This window comes from Phascolarctos cinereus, unplaced genomic scaffold (assembly GCF_003287225.1).
Source record: "Phascolarctos cinereus isolate Bilbo 61053 unplaced genomic scaffold, phaCin_HiC Scaffold_3;HRSCAF=262, whole genome shotgun sequence".
NCBI classification, from domain to species: Eukaryota; Metazoa; Chordata; class Mammalia; order Diprotodontia; family Phascolarctidae; genus Phascolarctos; species Phascolarctos cinereus.
This window is the reverse complement of record NW_027555736.1, coordinates 194,452,098-194,475,194: the sequence shown is the minus strand read 5'-3', so window position 1 is coordinate 194,475,194 and position 23,097 is coordinate 194,452,098. Positions and strand designations below refer to the sequence as shown.

Here is a 23,097-nt window from a genome sequence, read left to right as displayed (position 1 = left end):
TCTCAGATCAAACGGAAGTGGAACTTTCCAGGTGGCTGACAGGGGCTGAGTCTGGCAGTGGTCTCAAGCCCAAATACAGGTCAGGAACCTTTGAAAAACACAGATTAGACGGGCAACAACCAGACTTTGCCCTGGATCAGACTGGATCTGGTAGCACCTAGGGATTACTGGAATAATACAGTACTCAGTATCCCAAGAAAACAGTGGTAGGACCAATCCAGACATCAAGTCTTAAAAGTAAGGAAGTAGGCTGTAAGAATGAGCAAACCAAAAAAGAATCCCAACATAAAAAGCTATTAAGGAGACTGGGACATTCAAGACACAAACCCAGGAGAATGACTCCAAAACACCTACAAGCACCTTGGGCACATATTCAACTAGCATTCTTAGAACAGATGCAGCGAGAAATTAAAAAAAAATCAGTGCTGGAGGAAAAAACTGAAAAAGAGAGGAGAGATATGACAAAAAAAAAAAAGGAAAAGGAATTAACAGCTTGGCCCAAGTACCTAAGCAATAAACTTTACCTACACAATAAACTTCCTGAAAATTAGAATGGACCAAAAAGAAGCTAATGCTTTTATTAACAAGAAGAAATAAAACAATGTCAAAAGATTAAAAAAAAAGACAAGAATACAAAGTATCTCACAGCAAATACAAGTGATTGGGAAAAAAGATAATTTAAGAATAATTGGACTAACTGGAATGGCAGAAACTAGCTACACACCAACATCTTATACTATATACCAAGGTATGGTCAAAATGGATACATGAATTAGAAATAAAGGCTAATACCACAAGTAAATTAGGAGAGCAAGGAATAGTTTACCTTACATAAATCAGGTTATACAAGTATAATCTATACAAGCAAGGAGGAAAGGGTTGGCGGGAGTGGCTGATACTTCAACTTGATTCTCATCTGAACTAGTCAAAGGAGAGCAGCATATACAAACACATATGGACACACATAGTTCAGTACAGAAATATATTTCACGCAGTAGAGAAATGGGGGAAGGGAAGAAGGAAGAATTACAGGCAGTGTAATTTAAGGGAGGGATTAGTTCTAAGCAAAAAAAAGTCTAAATAAGGATATACAAAAATACTTATAGCTCCTGTTGTGTTGGCAAAGAACTGGAAATTGAAAGGGGTGCCTATCAATTGGGGATGGCTGAACAATACGAGGATGGCATATAAGAGTGATGGAATAATATTCTGCTGTAAGAAATGATGGAGAAGGTTTCAGAGAAACCTAGGAAAACCTGTATGAACTGACAGTGAAGTGAACACAACTAGGGGAATAATTTATACAATGACATCAATATAGTAACAACATACAATTTTGAAGGAATTAGGAACTTTGATTAGCATAATGATCAACCAGGATTCTGGAGGACTAATGATGAAAAATCCTACCATCTCCTGTTTGAAGTGAAGGACTAAATAGTGCAGAATAAGCCATATCATTTTTGTACATGGACAAATGCAGAAATGCATTTTGCTTAATTATATTCATAAATAAAACCAAGATTTTGTTTTTCTTTTTTTCTCAGTGAGGGGGTGAGAATGGTATGGAGAAAAGGCAGAATTCTGATGACTGAAAAAAGGTGATTGTGTTCTGCCTTGGCTAAACCACATCTGAGTATTGTATTCCATTCTATATGCCACGTACGGACAGGGAAATTGACAAGTGGAAACATGTTCAAAGAAAAGAAGGGAGGATCTGGAGGGCACTTGGAGAATTCAGATAACAGTATACTTTAGGGAGACGGTGATAGGCTGCATCCAATATTCAAATACTGTCATACTGGGAGATAATCTTACTCTGCTTGTCCCCAGAGAGTAGGATTAGGACCAGTTCATGAAGATATGAAGGAATCAGATTTTGGTTCAATTTATGGTAAAAACAATCAAACAACCAAAAACAAAAACAAAAAAGAACAACCAAAGAAAACTCCCAAAACTAAAACAATTAAAACACTCCTTCACATGAATTAAGAGTTGTCAAGAGAGAAACAGAGGGGGAGAGAGAGAGAGAGAGAGAGAGAGAGAGAGAGAGAGAGAGAGAGAGAGAGAGAGAGAGACAGAGACAGAGACAGAGACAGAGAGAGGCGCCTATATCTAGAATGGCTTGCTTCTAGGACTACTAGTAAATTCTTATCCCTGGAAGTCTTCAAAAAAGAGCCCAAATAATCATACATTAGGGACACTGTAGAGAGGACTTATACTTTGTGTTGAACTGAAGAACTTTAGGTACCTTGTAATTCAATTCTATGAATATGACTATATCTTAATCAACTAGTATATGTTTTTTCACTCTCAAGGAGATGAAGCTCTGTGAGAATCTTCTTTATCCTACTATCACTTTTCTAAAACTCTTGTGCCCTTCCCTACTCCTATGTCCTTCTGAGATAGGTGTAAAATCCCCTTAAAGTACTAGTGCCTTTATTGGGTCCGCGGTAGCAATAGCAACAATAGTAGACCTTTTTATAGTACGTGAGCTAGTTAATCTGACATTTTAAAGTTCTGCAGCATATGTTGTAGCAGTTGGATTTTCTTAAAGATAAATGAACAGGCCCATTCTAAAAGTTTTTTGGCCCATGTTTCTAGAATAATTTGTGGTCTTGACAAAGCATTTACCCATCATAACAAATAAATTACAAAAATAGAAACATACTGTTTTTTGAGATTGTAAATATTGTTTAAGTAGGGCCATATAAACAACTTATTTGTCATCTATAGTTGCTAGATAGATGGAGAAAGATGATATTTCTATTATCTATACTTTGATATGGTAAAAATGTCTAACGAAAACACAATGAAGCTTAAGAGGAAAGACAAGACATAAAAAAGATCTGAAATATGTATCAATTTGGCTATGCCCCCTGCCACAGGATTTCTGGGTATCTGAATAAAGTACAGGATATACTGCACTAAAGAGCAACATGCCCCATATAAAAATGAGACTTAGATATAACTAATTATGCTATCAAAGGCTATTATCGGGGATAAAAAGACACATAACTGAGTAAACACTGTGTTAGGAGCAATCTTTTGTTGGGTGAATTCATAGATGATATAGATTAATTCTAGTCAAAGAAATTGCCTGTTTTACTGTTTTTGTAGAACCTGATGTCAAAGTAGGAGTAAAACTCCTTTGTGGTTTTCGCTTCCATCAATCTATAAAAATAAAAAACTTACTGTCAGCCTTCCTTAAATGGTTCTAGTTTTTTTCCTACCTACCCACTTTCAATAAAAATGATTAAAAAAACCCTCTAAGATTTTCTGGGACAGGGACCTGCTCTGACCTACATTTTATAAAACCTAGCATTCAGCTTAGTGTCATTTAGCCTGAGTGTAGTTAATGAATAATTTTTTAATGTTGCTGCTGAAAGCACAACTCACGTGCTTTTATGCCTACTTACACATTTTTTTCCTCATCTGAAATCTTCATTAAAAAATTACATGAATTTGAGTATTATCATAATGAGTTTAAAAATACGGTTGTGTAGTCACTATATAATTAGGGAGTATCCTCTTTTAAACTGTATTAACCTTTTTATTTAAATAAAAATAAGAGAAGTGAATTTTAGTACTGGATTTAAGATTTTAAAACACTCTTGAATGTTTAGAAAAATTACTTCTTTAAAGCAGTGCTTTAAGCACTTTAACTGTTCATAGGAAAACAAAATACCATATAAATAGAGTAGACTAAGTAACAGAGTCTTCATGGCATCAGATAATACTAGTAACAAGGAAAGAAAAGTAACCAGTTTAGCTGAATAGCCAGAACAGCAAACTCAAACCTCATGGCAATAAAGTCAGTAAGTTACATCCATCAGTAACTCTCATTTTTAAAGCAAAGCAAAAGTTATCTTTTGGTTAGAAAGCTATACCTAAATGCCATTCCATTAACTGCAGAAGGAAGGATACTTAGGTAGACAGAATAACAGAATAATAACATAACCTGACTTCAATGAGAGAGAACTAGCTTCAATAAAATGCTGCATTAGGTGATAATAGGATAGGGTAGACTTTGAATTTTATAATGGCAGTGCAATGGAGGCAAGGACAATTTTCTAATATATTTAGGAGCTTTTAAAAATGCTTAAACAGCTGCAAATGCAAACCGCAAAGAAAAATGTAAACTGAACCCTGATGGATGGTGATTAATCAGTCATGCTTGACAGTTCTTCTATTTTTATTCAACATACTGTCTCAGCTGTTCCTCAAGACAAGACTACATGACATTTAGTTCCTATAAAGGTTAAAGATAGAACTAAAATGTGAACAATTATGTCCTTAGGTTTCTACCTACGTGTGCCTTTCCTATGGAACACATATACAATGAATATAGACAGTTTTATCAAATGAAAGATTTCAGAATTTGCTATAACTTTATTTAAATTTGAGAGCCACAGTGTTATACAAGAGGTTTTCCTAAAAAGAAAACTGGACAAGTTTTTGTTGATCGACAAAGCCTTAATTACCTGGATCCCAGAAGTCTAGGATTGTTGTTAAAGCACTTCGAAGAAGGTCAGTCCAAGCAGTGTGGCTCTTTTCTGCTCGAGCCAAGGGAGAAGACAATATTCCTTTCAAGGCCTGTAGAGCAGCTGCAACAGTAGGAGAGAGCTGGCCTCCAGGTAACCTCACAGCAGTTTCTCGGAGGACCCCAATTATAAGGTATAGAATAGTAGGTAGAACTGAAATGCTTCCTGTAAGAAAAAATACATTTTCCTACTTTAAATTTCACATGTTTATAGTATGCCTAAAAAGCCACATCAACATAGTCCCTTTCAGCTCTAAATCTATGATCTAATGATCAGGATATGGCAATACTTGTTGCAAGTTAAAACACAACAAATTGCTATTGGGATATTCTTGCTAAAGGATTTTAATTGTTAAGATCAGTGATATGATCTTTTTAAGGTATCTTTAACAATAATGTTTTTAATACAGAATCTATTTTTCAGATTATACTTGGTGCTTTAAAAATGTAGTATATCTAGTTTTTAGTTGAAACAGAATCTCAAAGTTGTGAACTATTTAAGAAAAGAATTAAATCACCTCTTTCGATAAATCAGAATTGATAGTATTAAATGCCATTACTTATCTGCATTTGATATATCAGTTGAAAATATGGTATAATGGAAAGATCACTGATTTTAGAATTAGAGAACCTGGGATAAAATCCTGCTTCTGTTACTTACTACCTGTATGATCTTAGACAATCATTTAATCACTGTGGGCCTCAGTTTCCTCATCTGTAAAATGAGTAGTTAGGATAAATTAAAGTCCTGGTACACAGTAGGCACTTAATAAATGCTTGCTGATTTGTTGACTTCCACCTCTAAAACTGATTCTATAAACCAATAACGCTTTATAAAAATAAAATTCATTAAATATATGCCACTTAGTAATTCACTTCAAATCAACATATACTTTTTTTTTTCTAGATTGTTCTTTTAAGACTTGGTGTAGAGGCAGCTGGGTGGCAGGGTGGATAGAGCACGGACCCTGGAGAGTCAGGAGGACCTGAGCTCAAATCCAGCCTCAGACAATTGACACTTTCTAGCTGTGTGACCCTGGCCTAGTCACTTAACCCCACTGCCTAGCCAAAAAAAAAAAAGAAAGGACTTAGTGTATATGTGCTTGGTCACAGGCCCTTAAGATCTAGTTTTGAAAACAGGTCATACACATGTTATTGATATTTATTTACTCGATCCTAAAGACAGCAGTGGGACTATGATGGAAATCTTAACCCTTGCTCTACATAAGAAAGAGGGAAAGGGCAGGTGATTTCTTCTGTGGGGTAATATATTAGAGAAAGGAAATGTGGCTTAATTATCAGAGAGACTGTAGCAACAGTTTGTGAGGAAGCAGAACTGCAGTTGCAGGTGCCCCTTGCCACAGCCTTTGTGCTTAAGTGCTTTCAACTGTGATGACAGAGCCTTCATGACCAGTGATAATGGTCAGCTAAAGTAATAATATACCAATCAACATTTCTTCTTCTTCTTTTTTTTTTTTAGTTTTTAGGCAATTGGGGTTAAGTGACTTGCCCAGAGTCACACAGCTAGTAAGTGTCAAGTGTTTGGTCTGGGACCAGATTTGAACTCAGGTTCTCTTGATTTTAGGGCTGGTGCTCTATCCACTGTGATACCTAGCTGCCCCCCCCCCCGGCCAATAAACATTTATTAAGCACCCACTCTTTGCTAGGCACTGTGCTAAGCACTAAGGATACAAAGAGGCAAAAGAGTCTATGCCCTTAAGGAGCTCACAGTCTAATGGGAAAGATGATATGCAAATAAATATACAAAGTAAATTCTATACTAGATAAATAGGAAATAATTGAGAGGAAAGGCACTATAATTAAGAGCCAGGAAAAGCTTCCTGTAAAAGAAGGGATTTTAGTTGAGACTTGGAAGCCAGAGAGGTCAGTTGTTTTAGTGGAGGTGGAAGAGCATTCCAGGCATGAGGGACAGTCAGAGAGAATGCCAGAGTCAAGAGATGGAACAGCCAAGAGGCCAGGGTCACTGAATGTAAGAATATGTGTTGGGGAGAAAGGTGTAAAAAGACTAGAAGGTAGCAGAGGGCTATGTTATAAAGGGCTTTGAATACCAAGCACAGCATTCTGTATTTGATCTTGGAGGTAACAGGGAGCCATTGGAGTTTATTTAGTAGGGGGATGACATGATCCGCTCTGTGCTTTAGGAAAATCACCTTAGTTATCTGAATGGAGGATAAACTAGAATGGGGAGGGACCCACTAGATTACTGTAATAGTCCAGGCCTAAGGTAATGAGGGCCTACTCTAGAGGGATGGCAGTGTCAGAGGAACGAAGGGAGAATATTAGATGTTGCAAAGGTGAAACTGACAGGCCTTGACAACAGCTTGGATACTGGGGATGTGAGGAATCCAGGATGACTCCTAGGATGTGAACCTGAAGGACTGGGAGGCTAGTGTTGCCTTCATCAATAATAAGGAAGGTAGGAGGCAGGGAATGTTGAGGGGGAAAGATAATTAGTTCTGTTTTAGACATGTTGAGTTTAAGATGTGTACTGGTTATCCAGTTAGAGATCTGTCAGAGATGCGAGCCAAGTCAGCAGAGAGGCTAGGGCAGGAAAGGTAGATTTGAGCATCCTCAGTACAGAGATGGTAATCAAGCTGGTAAGATCACTAAATGAAGGAGTATAAAGGTAGGAGAGAAGAGGGCCCAGGACAGCACCCTGAGGTACACTTAGAGGGCGTGACCTGGAGGAGGATCCAGCAAAGGAGACAGAGGAGTTGTCGGATAGGAAGACAGTGGTATACTGAAAACCTAGAGAGAAGGGACTATCAAGGAGGGAAAGTGATTAGTAGCATCAAAGGCTGCAGAAAATCATGGAGAATGAGGACTGTTAAGGAGTCCTCCGAATTTGTCTTTTTGAGTTGTCACATTTTCCAGAGACACTGGACCCAGAGTATGCAGAAGGCCCTGAATGTGCCAAGGACAAAGCTCCCCCTGAGCTGACATAATTTATGGTTGCACCCTAAGTCGATCTCCTCGTATGTCCTTGAAAACCAAGACAGGCGCCAGCCAGTCTATGCCAGGCTGGGATAATGCTTTGCAGATATGTGGACCCTCCTACCTTCATAGCCTAGTGATTCCCAAAAGAAAAGAATGTGACTCTTACCATTGCCTTGCTCCTCCCCTTAGGGAGAGGTTACTGTACCTCTTCCCTCCCATGCCTTGCCCTTTCCTGTTTTCTCCTCCTCCTTTTGTTGTACTGTCATAAATATACAAACTTCTGTAAGGACTGTGAACTGGTTGGGTTCCACATGCATGTTCATTTCCCTTGTAATAAACTTGGTTATCAAAGAAGTCTCATGACATTGTGATTGCCTCTTGACAAATGGTGGCAGCGGTGGGCTATGATGAAAGAAAGTGACTCAGACTGGCCAGAGAGGTCAGAGGCAGGGCTAGGTACCAGCATCTGGTTTGGGGAGTTTCACTTCTCCACTCATACCCCAAAATCCCCTGTCTTTGGCTTGAGTTCCTAACTACAAGAGATAGCAGATTATGCATGGTAAAAGGGGACAAAGGTAAGGCCTTATCTGGTTAAGGGTATTCCAGCTGATGTGGATTTGAGAATCCAATTCGGATAACTGGGCTGGATGTTTGGATAAAGATTATCCTACCTAGGATAAAACTAGGGTTAGTTATCCCTAGCTGGAAGACTGGGCCAAAGAGGGCTTGGGAAGAGCCCTGTTATAGGTTATTGAGCCTCTGGAGTGGACTAAGAGGGCTGGGTTTTTGGCCCTATTTCCAGGGTGCTGGCCAAAGTGACGCAGTCAAAGAGGGCACATTAAAAGTAAGTGCCTTAGTTCTCCTGGGTGGCTGACTGACTGAAATAAATAAGATAAAATATACAGATATATGCGTATGAATTGGAAATACAAAAGTTTAGGGTTATTTTTGTTGTTGTTTGTGTCTCTGTATGTTCCCCATGGGAACTAATGTGTCCAAAGATGGCTTTGTTCCCCCTAAGGAGACTACTGCAGGCCAAATTTTAGAGTTATATGGCCCTGAAACCTGCAGATTGGCAAAGATGTGCAATTTAACTTGATTTGTAGATCAAAAGCCTAGGCTAGCAAGGAATTTCAGCACTGCTAAGTTGTTGGTCTCTTTGTGTTTCTTGTATCTGTGCTTATATGTCCCTCTGTGTCTTCTTAGCTAACATGTTTTTAGAAAGTTTTTTCTTCTCTTCCTTCACATTTCTGAGCTGTGGTCAAGTTCTTTCCATCACCCCTCCCCACCCTCTGCCCCCTGGAATAACTGGTTTATTGTTTTACAGCTAGAGAAGAAGGTTATTTCACTGATTATATAGGTTTGGGGGTGTATCAGTGAAAGTTTCAAGGCTTGCACTTCAGAACTTGACCGGCACTTAACCCTTTCCTGGCTCATGAAAAAGGGGAAAGTCTTTTGTGAACTGGGATACAACCAAAAGGTAACTGAGTTTGACTGGACTATCTACTTTGATATTTAGAGAATCATACAAGTTAAAATTAAGCACTGATCAATGTAAATGTAACTTTTTGAACCGGTATGTGTATTGTGAAATTGGAAATCCTGCTATAAATTATGTGAGACTCCTATTCATTTTATCATAGATTTCTTTATTTCACAAGAAATGTATTGCTTCTTATCCACACAAGAGAAGCTTATTTCTGAAAGTAACTTGAAAACGCTTTGTTGCTACTTTTGTAAATAATATACCAGAACTTAACTACTACTTGAATAGACCAAGTTTTATAAGTTGTTAAAAAATTTTGTGAGGGCTAAATGCATCATAAAGGATTTTTGGTGTTTCCATTTCTTAGCAAATAACAGAAATGTTAATAATTCAACAGTTTAAATGTTATAGACATATTAAGGGCCAACATTTGTACCTTAAGAATCAAATTCTTTAATAGGTCATTAGTTTTGTTTAACACCATTGAATACTAAAATTTTTAAGGAGAATTTAAGGAGTGAACAAAGTAATGGATGACATAAGAAAAGAATCTGAAGGTAATAAGGAAGATGTGGATCTTTTTATGAGACAGTTTAAGTATGTTGACAGAAAGGGTTGAGAAAGTTTTGGCTTTAAGAGGGAAGGTTGTGTGAAATGTCATGTGTTTATTTTAGTGGGAACTTATAATAAAATTTGAACTAAATTAAAAAGTGCACTTAAGTGTGATAAACTAGGGTAGATTAAATCCTAATATCAGATTGCCACTTTTACAATCTTTGGCAATGGATTGGCTGGAAATAGTGGACCCCATAATATGAAATGTTTGGAATAAATAGCATCTATGTAAAATATAATACTACAGTATTAAAATTATAACCCAAAATTCTGTGTAATACCATTTGGAACACAGATCCAGGTGTAACTGAATTCATTCTGGTCACAATTTAAGTGAAATATGTCTTTTCCAATTTGATGTTTAAGATAAGTCAGGATTTATTATATTATTTGGCATTAAGACAAACTGGGAAAAGCACGGATCTGAAATAAGTGAAGAATGTTAAGTGCAATCTCTCATATATGGTTTGAGTCCTGGCAAACTTTTATTGCTCATTGCAACTCCATGAGAGAAAAAATAAGAGCCATTGTAAAGAGTGGGATAGTGAGTTGATAAGGGAGTATTTATAGTAGGATTGCCCAGCATTAGTGAGAGCCCAGTTGAGATTGTGTAAGATAAATCTGTAGTGGACTCAGTCAAAATGGTCGCATGATTTTCTCCATCTTTGTTCAGCAGCATATGTGTAGGAATGAAGGTGGGACATAGTGGGAATGATTCAAGGTTGGGGCTTGGCTGAGTGTAACTGGCAATATAAAGGGGATAGAGATTAAAGAGAAGACTGCATAGATCTGAACTGCTTTACCAACAGATCAAGATGGGGTTAAGAGGAGAGGGTGGCTAGTATGGGGCCTGAGAGAGAATTGAGGGGTCAAGAGATTAAAGGGCACTGTGAAGACCAAAAGTAGGGTTTTAAAGAAAAGCAGAGGGGCAGCTAGGTGGTGCAGTAGACAGAACTCTGGCCTTGGAGTCAGAAGAACCTGAGTTCAAATCCAGCCTTGGACACTTAACCCTGACTGCCTGATAGCCAAAAAGCCAACAACAACAACAACAACAAAACCTAAAAAACCAAACCAAAACCAAAACCCCCCAAAAAACCAACCAACCAACCAAACAAACAAAAAACCCAACAAAAAACAAAGAAACAAAGAAAAGCAGAGGGAGAAGTAAAAACCAATAGATTATGGTCAAATAGGGATATTTCAGAATTCTTGAACAGGCAGGTAGTCTATCTGTTAGTGATGGAAAGATGAAGATTATCTCTGTGTGTGGTTGAGATAGGGTGGAAGGAGTAACTCATAGGAAGTGATTAAGTTGAGGACCTGAGTGGTTAGAGTATTTAAAGAAGAGTCAGTATGTATGTTGAAGTTTCCTAATATAAGGAGAGGAGATAGGGAAGAGAAAAAAGTTGTGAGCCATGTACCAAATTCATTAAGGAAAGAAGGTTAAAAGGAGAGAGGACAAGAGAGCTGAAGGACTCTAGTTGCTGTTGCTCTTATTACCATTACCATTCACTGCTCAGGCTGAGGTGTTGCAAAAAGGTCTACGAGAAGAGAAAAACTACAGCTGTCCTGTTAGCCAAGAGCAACAAAGTGACATTCCTCCTCTACTTCTCCTAAGAAGGAAGTATCCAAACCAAAGCTTATTTCTCCATCTTTGAAGTCCATTTTGCATCTTTCCCCCAGTCTATAAAAGCTCTTAAGCTTTTAAGCTTAGCTTTTTTATTTTTTGGCTAGGCAATCACGGTTAAGTGACTTGCCCAGGGTCACACAGGTAGTGAGTATCACCACCCAGCTGCTCCTTAAGCTTAGCTCTTAAGCTAAGACTGTGTATTACCACTCTGTATTTAACTTGCTCAAAGGCAGCCAAAAGGGAGACTAAATTCAGCTACCTAGAGAAAGAAAAGGAAAACCTCTAATGGCAAGGATTTCAATCACCTCGGGGGCTAGATCAATCAAAAAGCGTCTATTAAGCCAGGCACTTATTATGGGCCAGGTACTATGCTAAGCACTGGGGACACAAAGAAAGGCGAATAATCCAAAAAAGTTTTTATTGATGGGTTATTAAATTGTCCCAAAGCAGAGAACACTATGAACTCACACCAAGTATTCCACTGAGCACAAACGAACCGACAATGTGGTGGGAAGGGTAGGAAGCTTCCCCAGAAGGCGGGGTCTCAGGCAACTCTTTGCCATTGTTCTCTCTTCAGAAAAAAGTTAAATAGCCTCATCTTTCCTCCTCCTGGAATCTAAGTAAAGCACTGACTTTTCTTAAGCCAAGGGACTCCTGAAAGGAGGAGCTGAGAATGTGTATCTACCCACAGGAGGCAGGAGGCAGAGAGGAGGGGCAGCTGGTTTTCCTCTTCAGCAAAACAATTTCATACCACTGTTAAGACATATGAGAAGCAATCAGAGAACAAAGTATAAAATTAGAGATTATGACAGCTTAATTGTGTGGTTATAGATAAGAAATGCTAATAAGGGTTAAATAAAGCAAAGATTAATAGGGGCTTCCCAAAGACTTGAGTTAAGCTGGGCCTTTAATTATGGGGAGAACATGGGTTTCAAATCAATTTAACAAAGAATTGAGTGTCCACTGAGACACTGTGCTGGACACTCTGAGTACAGAACTGAATAAATCTTTACAGTTCAAGGAGATTAAAACTGAAAAGGGGAGATAAGATAGGACACAGATGGATATAACACAAATTACAATACAGAAGTGGTACAATATGCTATGACAGTTCCATAAAGGAGAGATTAAGGCCAGTTGGGGGAATGAGAAAAATGCTTCATTGATGAAGTGGCACCTGGATTGGGACTGAAGGATTTTAAGAGGTTATGTCTATATGTGTGTATGTGTTAGGATTATCTTCATTTACTCTGTATATAGCTTCTACTTATCTAGTTATTTGCATTCTGTCTCACCCATTAGGATGTATGTTTATTCCTTGAGAGCAGAGCCTGTTTTTGTGTTTTGACCATTTTTGTATCCAAAATGTCCTCAGCAAAGTGCCTGGCCCATAAAGAGGGATTAATAAATTTTTGCTGACTGTGAGCTAATACAGTGTTAATCAAAGTATTTCTTTGTAGAAGTGTATACAATCTTATCAAAATTTATATGGGGAAAAAGACACATATCAAGGGGTTACTCTGGGAAAAAGAAAACAAAGTTGCCAAAGGTGAACTTGCATGTCCAAAGCAGCTATGACCAAAAACTATATGGTATTGGGCAGAAAATAGAAAATTAGATCAATGAAACTGAATAGGAAATCTAGAAGAATGAAATAAATACACAAACGTGATGTCTGATAGACCTATAAAAAATAAAAATTTGGGAAGAATGTATTATTTAACAAGGATATTTGGGAAAATAATGTGCTAAAAAACAAATTTCCATCATGTACTATAAATGTGAACACAATCACTGACTTAAATCTTTAAAAAAAGGGGGCAGTTAGATGGTGCAGTGGATAGAGCATGGAACCTGGATTCAGGAAGATCCTGACCTCAGACACTTGACACTTACTAGCTGTGTGACCCTGGGCAAGTCACTTCAACCCATTACCTCAAAAAGAAAATCTTTAAAAAAGACTATAAAACTGAATATATCTCACTTAGAGAAGAGGCAATTTTTATCAAATAAATACAATTTATAGAATAAAAGGTAGAGAGATTTGACTACACAAAATTCTACATAATAAAACCCAATAAAATAAAATGTAGACCGATAACTTTTAAAATGTCATATTTTATTACATGAATGTCTATTCCACAATGTTTCCTATAGTGGACTGTATATTGTCACGAGATGGCACAGTAGAAAAAGCGCTGGAGTCAGGAAGATCCATGTTTGAATACTGCTTTAGATACTCACTAGCCATGTGACCATGCGAAAGACATTTAACTTCTGCCTGCCTCAGTTTCTTCATCTATAAATTGGGATAATAGTAATAATAATACCTACCTCCCAAGGTTGTTGTGAAGATCAAATGCAATAATACATATGTATAAAGAGCTTTAAAGTACTAGACAAATGTTAGCACTGTTGTTGTTATAATCATGGATTCTTTTTATACTATTTTATTGGACTTTTAATTTTATAGGTAAGAATTGCATGCATACAAAGGTAATTTGTGTCACTCTAGGCCAGCAGCTAGCAAGAGTAATCTAATTTAGATTTAAGATTTGTTTCTAAATTAAGGCAAATAACAGGGAAAATGTTAAGTTTATAATCACCTTCTCTATTTACAGTTAAATTAATTTTTAATGTTTCAATGTTATAATTATTTATAATAAAGTATTCAGATAGATATTAAAAAACAATCACTTCCATAAGCTTTTGAGTTTTAAATTTTTCTCCCCTTCCTTCCCTAAGATGGTGCGCAATCTTAAACATATTTTCACTTTAGTGATGTTGTAAGTAAGAATTAGAACCAATAGGAGGAACCACCAGAAAGAGGAAACAAAACACAACAGAAGGAAAAAAAATAGCAAATAGTATGCTTCGATCTGCATTTAAACACCATAGTTCTTTCTTCAGATGGACACCATTATCTTTTAATATTATTTCCCACTTCCCAATCCATGAAAGAAATTCATGTATCACATCCTACCTTCAGGAGAGCACACTCCTGGAAGTTCAGAGAGGATAATTAATGCTGTTGAAACCAATTTATTTCCATCCTCTGACAGAATCTGTGCTTTTGCAGCTTTTACTCCTGAACTACCTGTCAGTTTAGGATTTAATTCTGGAAGTTGCCGGACCAGAATGCATACACACAGTTCCAATGTTGCAAACACCAGAGATCTTCCAGGTACCAGTCCTCCTGTGTCTTTTCCTTCTCCAAATTCTGGCAGGGTTTCCTTTTCAGCAGCTCCATCATCAACTACAAGGGATAAAAATTAAGGTTTGACAAGTATTCCAGCCTTTGGTTTGCTAAAGTAAACATAAATACAATCTGGGTATTTGTTTGATGAGTCTGAAACAAAGTGCAATCACAGAACTAACAGGTTCCATCATTTAAAACTAGGTTCCAGTAGGGGAAGGAACACTTTATTCTTAGTTAGCTTGGATGCTTTAAAATATTTTCTTATTAAATGACTGACCAGATAAAAGAGTAGGAACGTAAGAAAGCAAAGTTATTGTAACAGAGATTGCTCTAGAAACAGCTTCAATCCCATTTAAAGCCTGATAGTTAAGTGAAGAATGTAGAATTGGAATAGGGAATGCCTCACAAAAATCTACAAAATAATATTTTCAAAGACAATTTCACAATTTCATGAGTCTTCTGGAGGTATGTGATTATTCCATTAAGAGGGTACTTTGCAGAACTGAAGATAAATGATTTACCTTATCAGCATGCCAAAACTTGTGCTGGCCTAAAGATTTTTACCAGTACTTTCCAACCATGCAAGTCAGTACCAGTAGACAAAACAGTACTGTATTAAATAGGGCATTTCTTTAATATTCATTAAAATTTTAATTGATTTATAAACTAGTATTTTCAGTTTCCACAAGTACGGGCCAAAATTAAACTGCAGAGAGCAATCAGAGGTTACAGGCACTTTATCTATACTGGCAAAGGCAATAAGCATTTAAGTGCTTTATAGGTATTGTCAGTGCTATTATCATCCTCATATTACAACTGAGGAAACTAAAACAGACAGACGGTAAGTAATTTGCTCAGGGTCATACAGCTAGTAAGCACTTGAGGCTGAATCTGAACACAGATCTTCCTGACGCCAGGCCTAGCACTCTATCCACTATGCCATGCAGCTGCTTTGTTTTCCTCATTAGAATGGGAGTTCCTTGACAACAGGGACTGTCTTACTTTTAGCTAGGTGGTGTTCAAACACGGCTTTAAATACTCTTAACAGATGAGTTTCTATTTTATCCTAAAGTCAAAAGGGAGGTGGTTAAAGCTTCTTGCACAGGGGTATGATGTGGTCAAAAGTGTGTTTTAGGATATTGATTTAGCAGCTGTGTGGAGGCTAGATTAGAGAGATTAGAAGTAGGGAGACCAATTAGGAGTTTTTTGTAATAGTCCAGTCAAGGGGTGATGAAGATAATGGCTTTGTGAATAAAGAGAAGAGATACAAGAATGTTTTGGAGGTAGAACTGATGAAAACTGGTAAATGAGTGCAAATGGGGCATGAGGGAGAAGGAAGAATCAAAGATAACTCTGAGGTTGTAAACCTAGAAGACTAGAAATGTGGTGGTTCACTTCATAGAAATAAGATACTTAGGAAGGGTGGTGGGGTTTGAGGGGAAAAACAAATGAATTTAATTCTGGACATACTGAATTTGAGAGGCCTATGGGACATCTAGTCAGAAATAGCTATTAACAAGTAATGTTACTGGGTGAGGCAGTCCCACCTCTCAAGAAGCTCACACTCTAATTTGAGGAGACAGCACATAAAAGGAAGTTCAGCTGCTGGGCAGATGACAAGGCCTATTAAGTCTTATGGGTATAGAGTCCAGGCTGATGGTAACGCTGAAGTGTCCATAGGTTGTATCAGTAGGAAAGAAGACTACAGTGCCTAGGGAGATCTGGTGGCCAGAGGCAGGCAAAGGGTAAGACCTTGTGATCCTCCCTCTCCCAGGAAGGAACAGAACTGATAACTCTAATTTCATTCAAGTGGTGTGAGCACGCAAATGGCCTGGATGGGGTGTAGGCAGCTGGGGCTAGGGGAGGACTAGGAGGAAAGAGATTATAGGGCTAGATATATCTACCTGGGAGTCATCTGCACAACGATGACAAAGTAACCCATCGGAGCTTGTGAGATCCACTGAGAGGATGCAGGATGCTTGAAATGAATTTCTTCCATAATTTAACTTGCCAAATCCCTAGCTTTCCCAGAAGCTTGGCTCTAGGGCTACCTCCCATAGGGAAGTCCTTCTTCATTCCTTCAGTTGATATTGATTGCCGCCCCCCCCACCTCAAAATTTACTCTGTATTCATCTTGTACTGATTTATCTACTTATGTTTTCCCCCAAGAGGATATAGTGCCCTTTTCCAATGATGCTCTGTGACACTCACCTTCTGCACTTCTCCTTTTTTCCTTTACGTGTTCTTGGGCTGCATAGATAACCTGTCTCACAACTTCAAGTGAAGCTAGCTGAATGGCAGGTGACTCTCTAGTCAGGATTACTCGATGGAGTACATTCAACAACTCAACTCCTAAATCCTGAGGCAGAAAGTACTGTGTTGAAATTCATATTAGCAAACATGCTCTTTATTTTTGTATTTTAGTATTTGAAAAAATACTAAAATTAAATGGTACCATCAAATTTAGAAAATTCAGCACATAATCAGGCAAAAACAAGAATTTGCATAGTAGATTGATTAACCCACTGAAAACCACCAAAGTGTTAGAAAGCTGTTTAATATGAGATGAAAAATACTTGGTTCTTTATTTCTAAACAAAAAGGCCCATTTCATGATAAAAGACTGATGAGCTCAATAACATTAAGAATCTGTTGAAAAATCCTATATAAAACTAAATCAGTGAACAGAGCACCGGCCCTGGTGTCAGGAGGACCTGAGTTCAAATCTGGCCTCAGACACATACTTCCTAGTTGTGTGACTCTGGGCAAGTCACTTAACCCCAACTGCCTCACTAAATAAATAAATTTGGAGAAAAAAAATAAGTCATTATTAATTATGGAATCACTAATGTATAATAAAATTACATTTGTGGTTCTAACACTGTAATATAAACACATTTAAGCAGCTAGAGCAGAGGCAAAAATGAGAATGGCTAGTTCCTGAAATATGTGGTTACACATACAACAATGTTTGCTTCACATTGAAAACCTAATTCTAGACTTTTCTTTAAAAAGATTAGAAGCTCTGCCAAGGCTAAGGCTCACATAAGATATGGAATATCAACAACCCCCTCTGAGTACCTGAGTTCCCTTCATTTAATTTCTCAAAAGGAACCACATACAGTTCTAGCAAAACCCAGGAAAAAGGAATAAAAAGGAAAAAAAACCTCATACATTGTCATTACAAAATAATACTATTTCCCTTTAAACTTTTCTATCTTCATTAGGTCTTTTTCCAAGTGTGTGTGTGTGTGTGTGTGTGTGTGTGTGTGCAAAAACATATACACACAACTCCAAATTTGTAAACACCAGAGGCATTACACGTTCCTGTGTCTTTTTCATCCCTTTATATGGCAAAGCTTCCTTTTCAGCAGCTCCCTCATTAACTATAATGGAAAGACACACCATAGTAGTCAGGAAAGATACAGGCTTATCTGATTTCATCACATTTGCAAATGTTTATAAATATCATGCAAAAACTTTCTAGCTAAAATCCCCATGTATCGACTTATAAGTTTAAATGATTTTTAAAATTCTTATAAAATTATCATTTCTTGCTTTTCTCTTCTCTATTCTTTCTTATTTATTCACTATCACAAAACCAGAAGATATCACTACACCAAGACAAAGAACAAGCAGAAGCATGAGACCATTAGATACTTTTGCTGGGCTTAAATTTTGGGAAAAGAGTGAAATTCAGTTATGGTTAATCTAATAATTTTTTTTATGTTAAATTAGGCCCCTGTTTTCATGCGGACCAATAAGAAATATATAACTTTAAAAAAGATTTAATTTCTAAAGAAACAAATGCACATTTTATACTTAATATATGATATCTTTCCTATTATTATGACAGCTAAAATGCTATTAGCATAAGAACTCATACTGTGAAAAGAGAAGAAAATCACTGAATAGCAGTTAAAATTTTCAAAGAAAAATAATCAACAATTAATGTTATTAACATCAAATGTATTAAAAATTTTCTGATAATAGTAAAGAATGAAGGATAAGTAAGTCATCAAGACTGAAACCCAATGTTGAGAATTTTAGGTATTGGACAAGGTAACAGGTCTTCTAATGATAAACTGGGAAAGTAAACAAGTGAAATTTTACTTAGCAGTGTATTATCAGTTCCAATAAGAGAAGAAATTAGGTTGAATTTATCTTTTCACCACAATAAGAAAATTGAAAATAATTAGATGTTTTAGTAGTTGTGGTTAAGTCGATTCTTGATTATTTGTGATAATGAGCAACTGCATGGATCTGAACAATAAAGATAATGCTCAAACTTTTTAGTTATAATGCCATCTTCTTCACCAAAGTATCAGTAGGAACTATAAAAATGATAAGCTATTTGGCTAAAAGACAGAACAGGGGAAGCAGATGTCCTAGTACTTAGATAAGTAGCCAATAAATAGCTTGGATCAACTGTCATCTTTTTTTATGCTTTTTTTTCTTTTTTTGGGCTAGGCAATGGGGTTAAGTGACTTGCCCAGGGTCACACAGCTACTAAGTGTTATGTGTCTGAGGCCGGATTTGAACTCAGGTACTCCTGACTCCGGGGCCAGTGCTCTATCCCCTGCACCACCTAGCTGCCCCATAACTGTCATTTTTTAACCATAACATTCTTCTTCCACTTTTTAATTTCTCTCTGGTGACTTTTTTGTAAAAGGTCAAAATCCAATGGCATGGAGGTGGATCTAGTTTTTTAAAAGCCATGCAACAAAAGCATATAGCTTACATCTAGCTGGAAAAATTTCAAGATCAAGTCTGAGAAGTAGCATTGCTAAGTTGGAAAGGTTCATAATTAAAATACTGGCTCCTAGCTTTTTTAAGCTATGGAAACTTATGAAGACAATCTACCAAGATGTAAAGGGCTCTATACTGGTGGAAGGAGTACCTGTACTGCTTGAAATTACAGATCCTCGTAAAATAAGCAGATCTCCAGAAAAAAGTATCTGAGATAGAAGAGAGGCTGTAAGTAAGGTTGATTATAGAGTGTGTAAGTAGGATTTTGTTATTCCTTTTTAGATAATAGTTCTAGGATCCTAGATACTATTTCTCACAAACCATGGCTGAAAACAACTTCTACTACACAGTTGCAGTGAGATATAGGGGTGACATAATGTGATAATTACTATGCGTGCACTGTGCTAGGTCATGACGATATTGCTAAAGTTTAACCTTTGAGCTTAATGATGGCATGATCCCTTCTTTGTCTGTTGCCCTATAAAGCAAGTGGGCACTGGTCAGTAAAGGCAGAACTCATTTTGGGATCTGGGTAATGCATAGAGGAATGCATGTACCCGCCCTGATCGACCCCCATCAAAGCTTGAGGCGAATCTGTGTGCTTGCCTCAACTGGCCCCCATTGAGGTTTAGGGGACTGGTAGGAGTCGTAACTCCTACCATTCTCACTCACCCCTGTGAGAAGTGTGATTAGAGAATGCTATAGGAGTTGGAGCTCCCATTATCAGCAACCCTTTTGAGACAACTAGGCTAATGTAAGCTTTGGGTTTTTTTTATTTGTTTGTTTGTTTTTTGTTTTTTAGGCAACTGGGGTTAAGTGACTTGCCCACAGTCACACAGCTAGTAAGTGTCAAGTGTTTGGTCTGAGGCCGCATTTGAAATCAGGTCCTCCTGACTTCAGGGCCGGTGCTCTATCCACTGCGCCACCTAGCTGCCCCGTACGCTAAAGTAAGCTTAATTAACTCCTCTAAAGCTGTCTTCTTGTCTGACCAGATCAAAAGTGAACCTGTGCTAGAATACCTGTTAGTGTTAGGAGCCCTCCTGTGTTCTCCTGCCCAACAAATGGTGGTAGCTGTGTGTTTACCTGTGAAACAGGGGCACTATTTTTTTTTAGGCCTAAGAAAACAAGTACAAAAACGATGTAATTTTTCAAAGGTATCTGCAAAAAGATGGCAGGAACTTAGTAAGTGCTTTGAAAATACAAAATAATTTTAATGGATTATATGGAAAGTCAGTGTTATACTTGGGAATTTAACCCAAATTTCTTGATTAATGAATTCAATGACAGCAAATGAACAGATTACCTGATCACTGCCAATTTTAGATCTGGGCCAAGGAACATCTAGTAAAGCCTGTAGTGCATGTAAACAAGCAGTGATGCTTTCCATGGTTGCATCTGAACGCAGGGAACAGAGAAATTCCACACTGATTCCTACAGACAAAAGACTTTTCTGAGAACCATTTTGTAAAATTATAAAAATAAACACAGGATCTATAACATGAAATCAGACTCTCTACCATATAATCATCTAAATAAATCAGTTAAAACAAATCTAGAGGTTAAATGACTTGGTTTTGAGAGGCGGATCAGTTAATTAAACTAATAAAAAATATACTCAAAAGTTGTTTTTTGAAGGGTGGAGGAGCTTAGGAAGATCTCTTTGCTGGAAGACCAGGAACTAAAATTACACTACAGAAGTTAATATTTATACTTAATGTTTTTTTCACTAAATTTCTAAGTTTTTTTAAAGTTCATGTTAAAGCCTGCATTTCATAAAAGCTCTCACAATCCTAAAGTAAAAGTTAAAATAAAGATTTCTACCAAATCCAACATTTTATAAAACCTAATTTTCTTTTTTTTTCCAGTGCATTCTCAGCCCATGCTGCTTTATTGCTAAAAACTGTTCCAGAGTTTTCAACTTGGGTTTTTAAAAACAGTTCTGCTTTACACCATCAGAAGTATAAAATCTCTCCTTCAAACTCCCAAAGATGCATAGCTGTAACCACCTTTTCCAAAATTTCGGGCATATACAATGAGAAATTCTAACAATTTTCCCTTGTAAAATATAATAACTGCAATAGAGTAGAGAGATTACAGGGCTGCATGTACATACAGTAAGTAAGCAATCTTTCTTGCACTAAAGACAGTCAATATAATATATACAGTATGTGAAGTAAGCACTTGAGTATTGGTTCTTTCTAATCTAACGCCAAATTCTTTATTTTACATACAAGAGTACAGTTACTTAAGATGGAAGATTACCATGCACTGCTCCAGTAAAACCTAATTTTCTTGCCTGGGCTAAAAAAGACTAAAATCAGTGATTTAGTGAATTGTAGAACTCATGAAATACAATCACATCGCTTTGCAATTTGTAGCCATGCTTCCTCTTGCTGAAAGCTATGACAATGACAGAAGGAAGTTTGAAAATTATCAGTTACCATTTTGTTTCAAGATGGCTGACTAAACCAAAACTAGAATTCAACCTTGATTTTCAATAGAAATACCCAAGAGTCAACTTTCTTAAAAGCTATACTGGAATAAATGCCTACATAAAAAAATGCCTACAAGTTGAGTTAAAAATAGAAATAGATTACTTCATTTGGTCAACAGTTTTCTCATATCATATACTTAAGCTAATTAAAGGCAGTTGCTTATTCTGAAACTATTTTAGGATAGCTACAATACCACACTTTGAGAGTCTTAGTAGGTTTCTAAAAAAAACCCGTATCTCAATATTGAGCTGAAAAACTAAGTATATTAATATGTACTCTTGGGAATTCATAACTTCTGTTACCACGGGGAATAATTTAAGCCAATGAAATGCAATTAACTACATTATTTACTGAGATCAGTTTGATTGCTATTGAGAGCAGATTTGAGATGAAGTATAACTTACAAATAGCCTCACATACTGTCACTGACCCAAGATAAGATGAAATCTGTCTGTATAAACATCTTCAGGGGATTTCACTGCTGACCCAGAAGAACCCTGACACATTGTAGTCGGTGTTACAGGTCTTGAGAGATTAGTTGCTCCTTCATCTGGGTCAGCTACAATGAAGCCCGTGCTAGTGAGCCACAGTGCTGTAGCATGAAGGATGAGAGCCCAGGAATTATGATAGTGAAGTTTTGCGTTTTCACTGGTCTCTGCAGTATAGAAAGCTCCACCTACAAAAAAAGAAAACAAATACCATTTTAATAAATGTGATTTTTAGTTTGAGACCCTACCCATAATAACAACCAATGAAGTTTCAGTACGCTAAAAGCTTTTTAGTTAATAACAATATATATCAAGCACTACCCAGGACTGCTTAATCTTTTTTTTTTAAAGTCACAACTACTAATGCATTAAAATTTATGCATGTGCGTGTGTGCATGTGAATATATACCTGAACATTCTAAGGAATAGAATTCTAGGCAAACTTCAAATAACTATGACCCAAAACTGGTTTAAGGTTACCAATAATCTGATTTTTACAGGATCAAAGAACCTGAGCTAGAAGGGAGGAGAGAAGCCATCTAGTCAAAACTCCTCATTTTACAGCAGAAAAAACTGAGAGGTTAAATGACTTGTTCAGCATCATAGAGGTAATAAGTGTCCGAGAAGGTATTTGAGCACAGATCCTTTAACCCCAGAGCCAGTGCTCTGTACCATGTTATCTCCCATATAGCTTTCTCCCCAACTTGACTGTTTTGTAATCACAGTTGGGAAGGTTATTCTTTATAAAAATCACTCAGGCAAGGTAGTCTTGACCAACACCTTTGCACAATAAGACCATTAATATATTATAGCAACCACAAATGCCCACCCACCAGTCATCTCTTAATTGCTTAATCCGAAGGCTTTTTTCTCAGTCCTAATTTTACTTGATTCTTTGTAGCTTTTGATACTGCCAACCAGGCCCTTCTGGTGAT

At 37.1% G+C, this 23,097-nt stretch overlaps 1 protein-coding gene across 5 annotated transcripts in view; it reads right to left on the bottom strand.

Annotated features, from left to right (window-relative positions):
* The window catches only part of HEATR5A (HEAT repeat containing 5A), a 154,883-nt gene that overhangs the window by 9,493 nt on the left and 122,293 nt on the right, over window positions 1-23,097 (bottom strand). For all 5 annotated transcript variants that reach the window (XR_013485420.1, XM_078151399.1, XM_021004277.2 and 2 more), the window contains 5 exons: window positions 22,105-22,350; window positions 20,483-20,610; window positions 16,643-16,790; window positions 14,216-14,488; window positions 4,485-4,709 (listed from right to left, as the gene is read on the bottom strand). Coding sequence is in view for 4 of the 5 variants with exons in the window: in XM_078151399.1 (XP_078007525.1) it covers window positions 4,485-4,709; window positions 14,216-14,488; window positions 16,643-16,790; window positions 20,483-20,610; window positions 22,105-22,350 (1,020 nt within the window). In the remaining variant the exon portion in view is untranslated. The remainder of the gene's footprint in view (window positions 1-4,484; window positions 4,710-14,215; window positions 14,489-16,642; window positions 16,791-20,482; window positions 20,611-22,104; window positions 22,351-23,097) is intronic.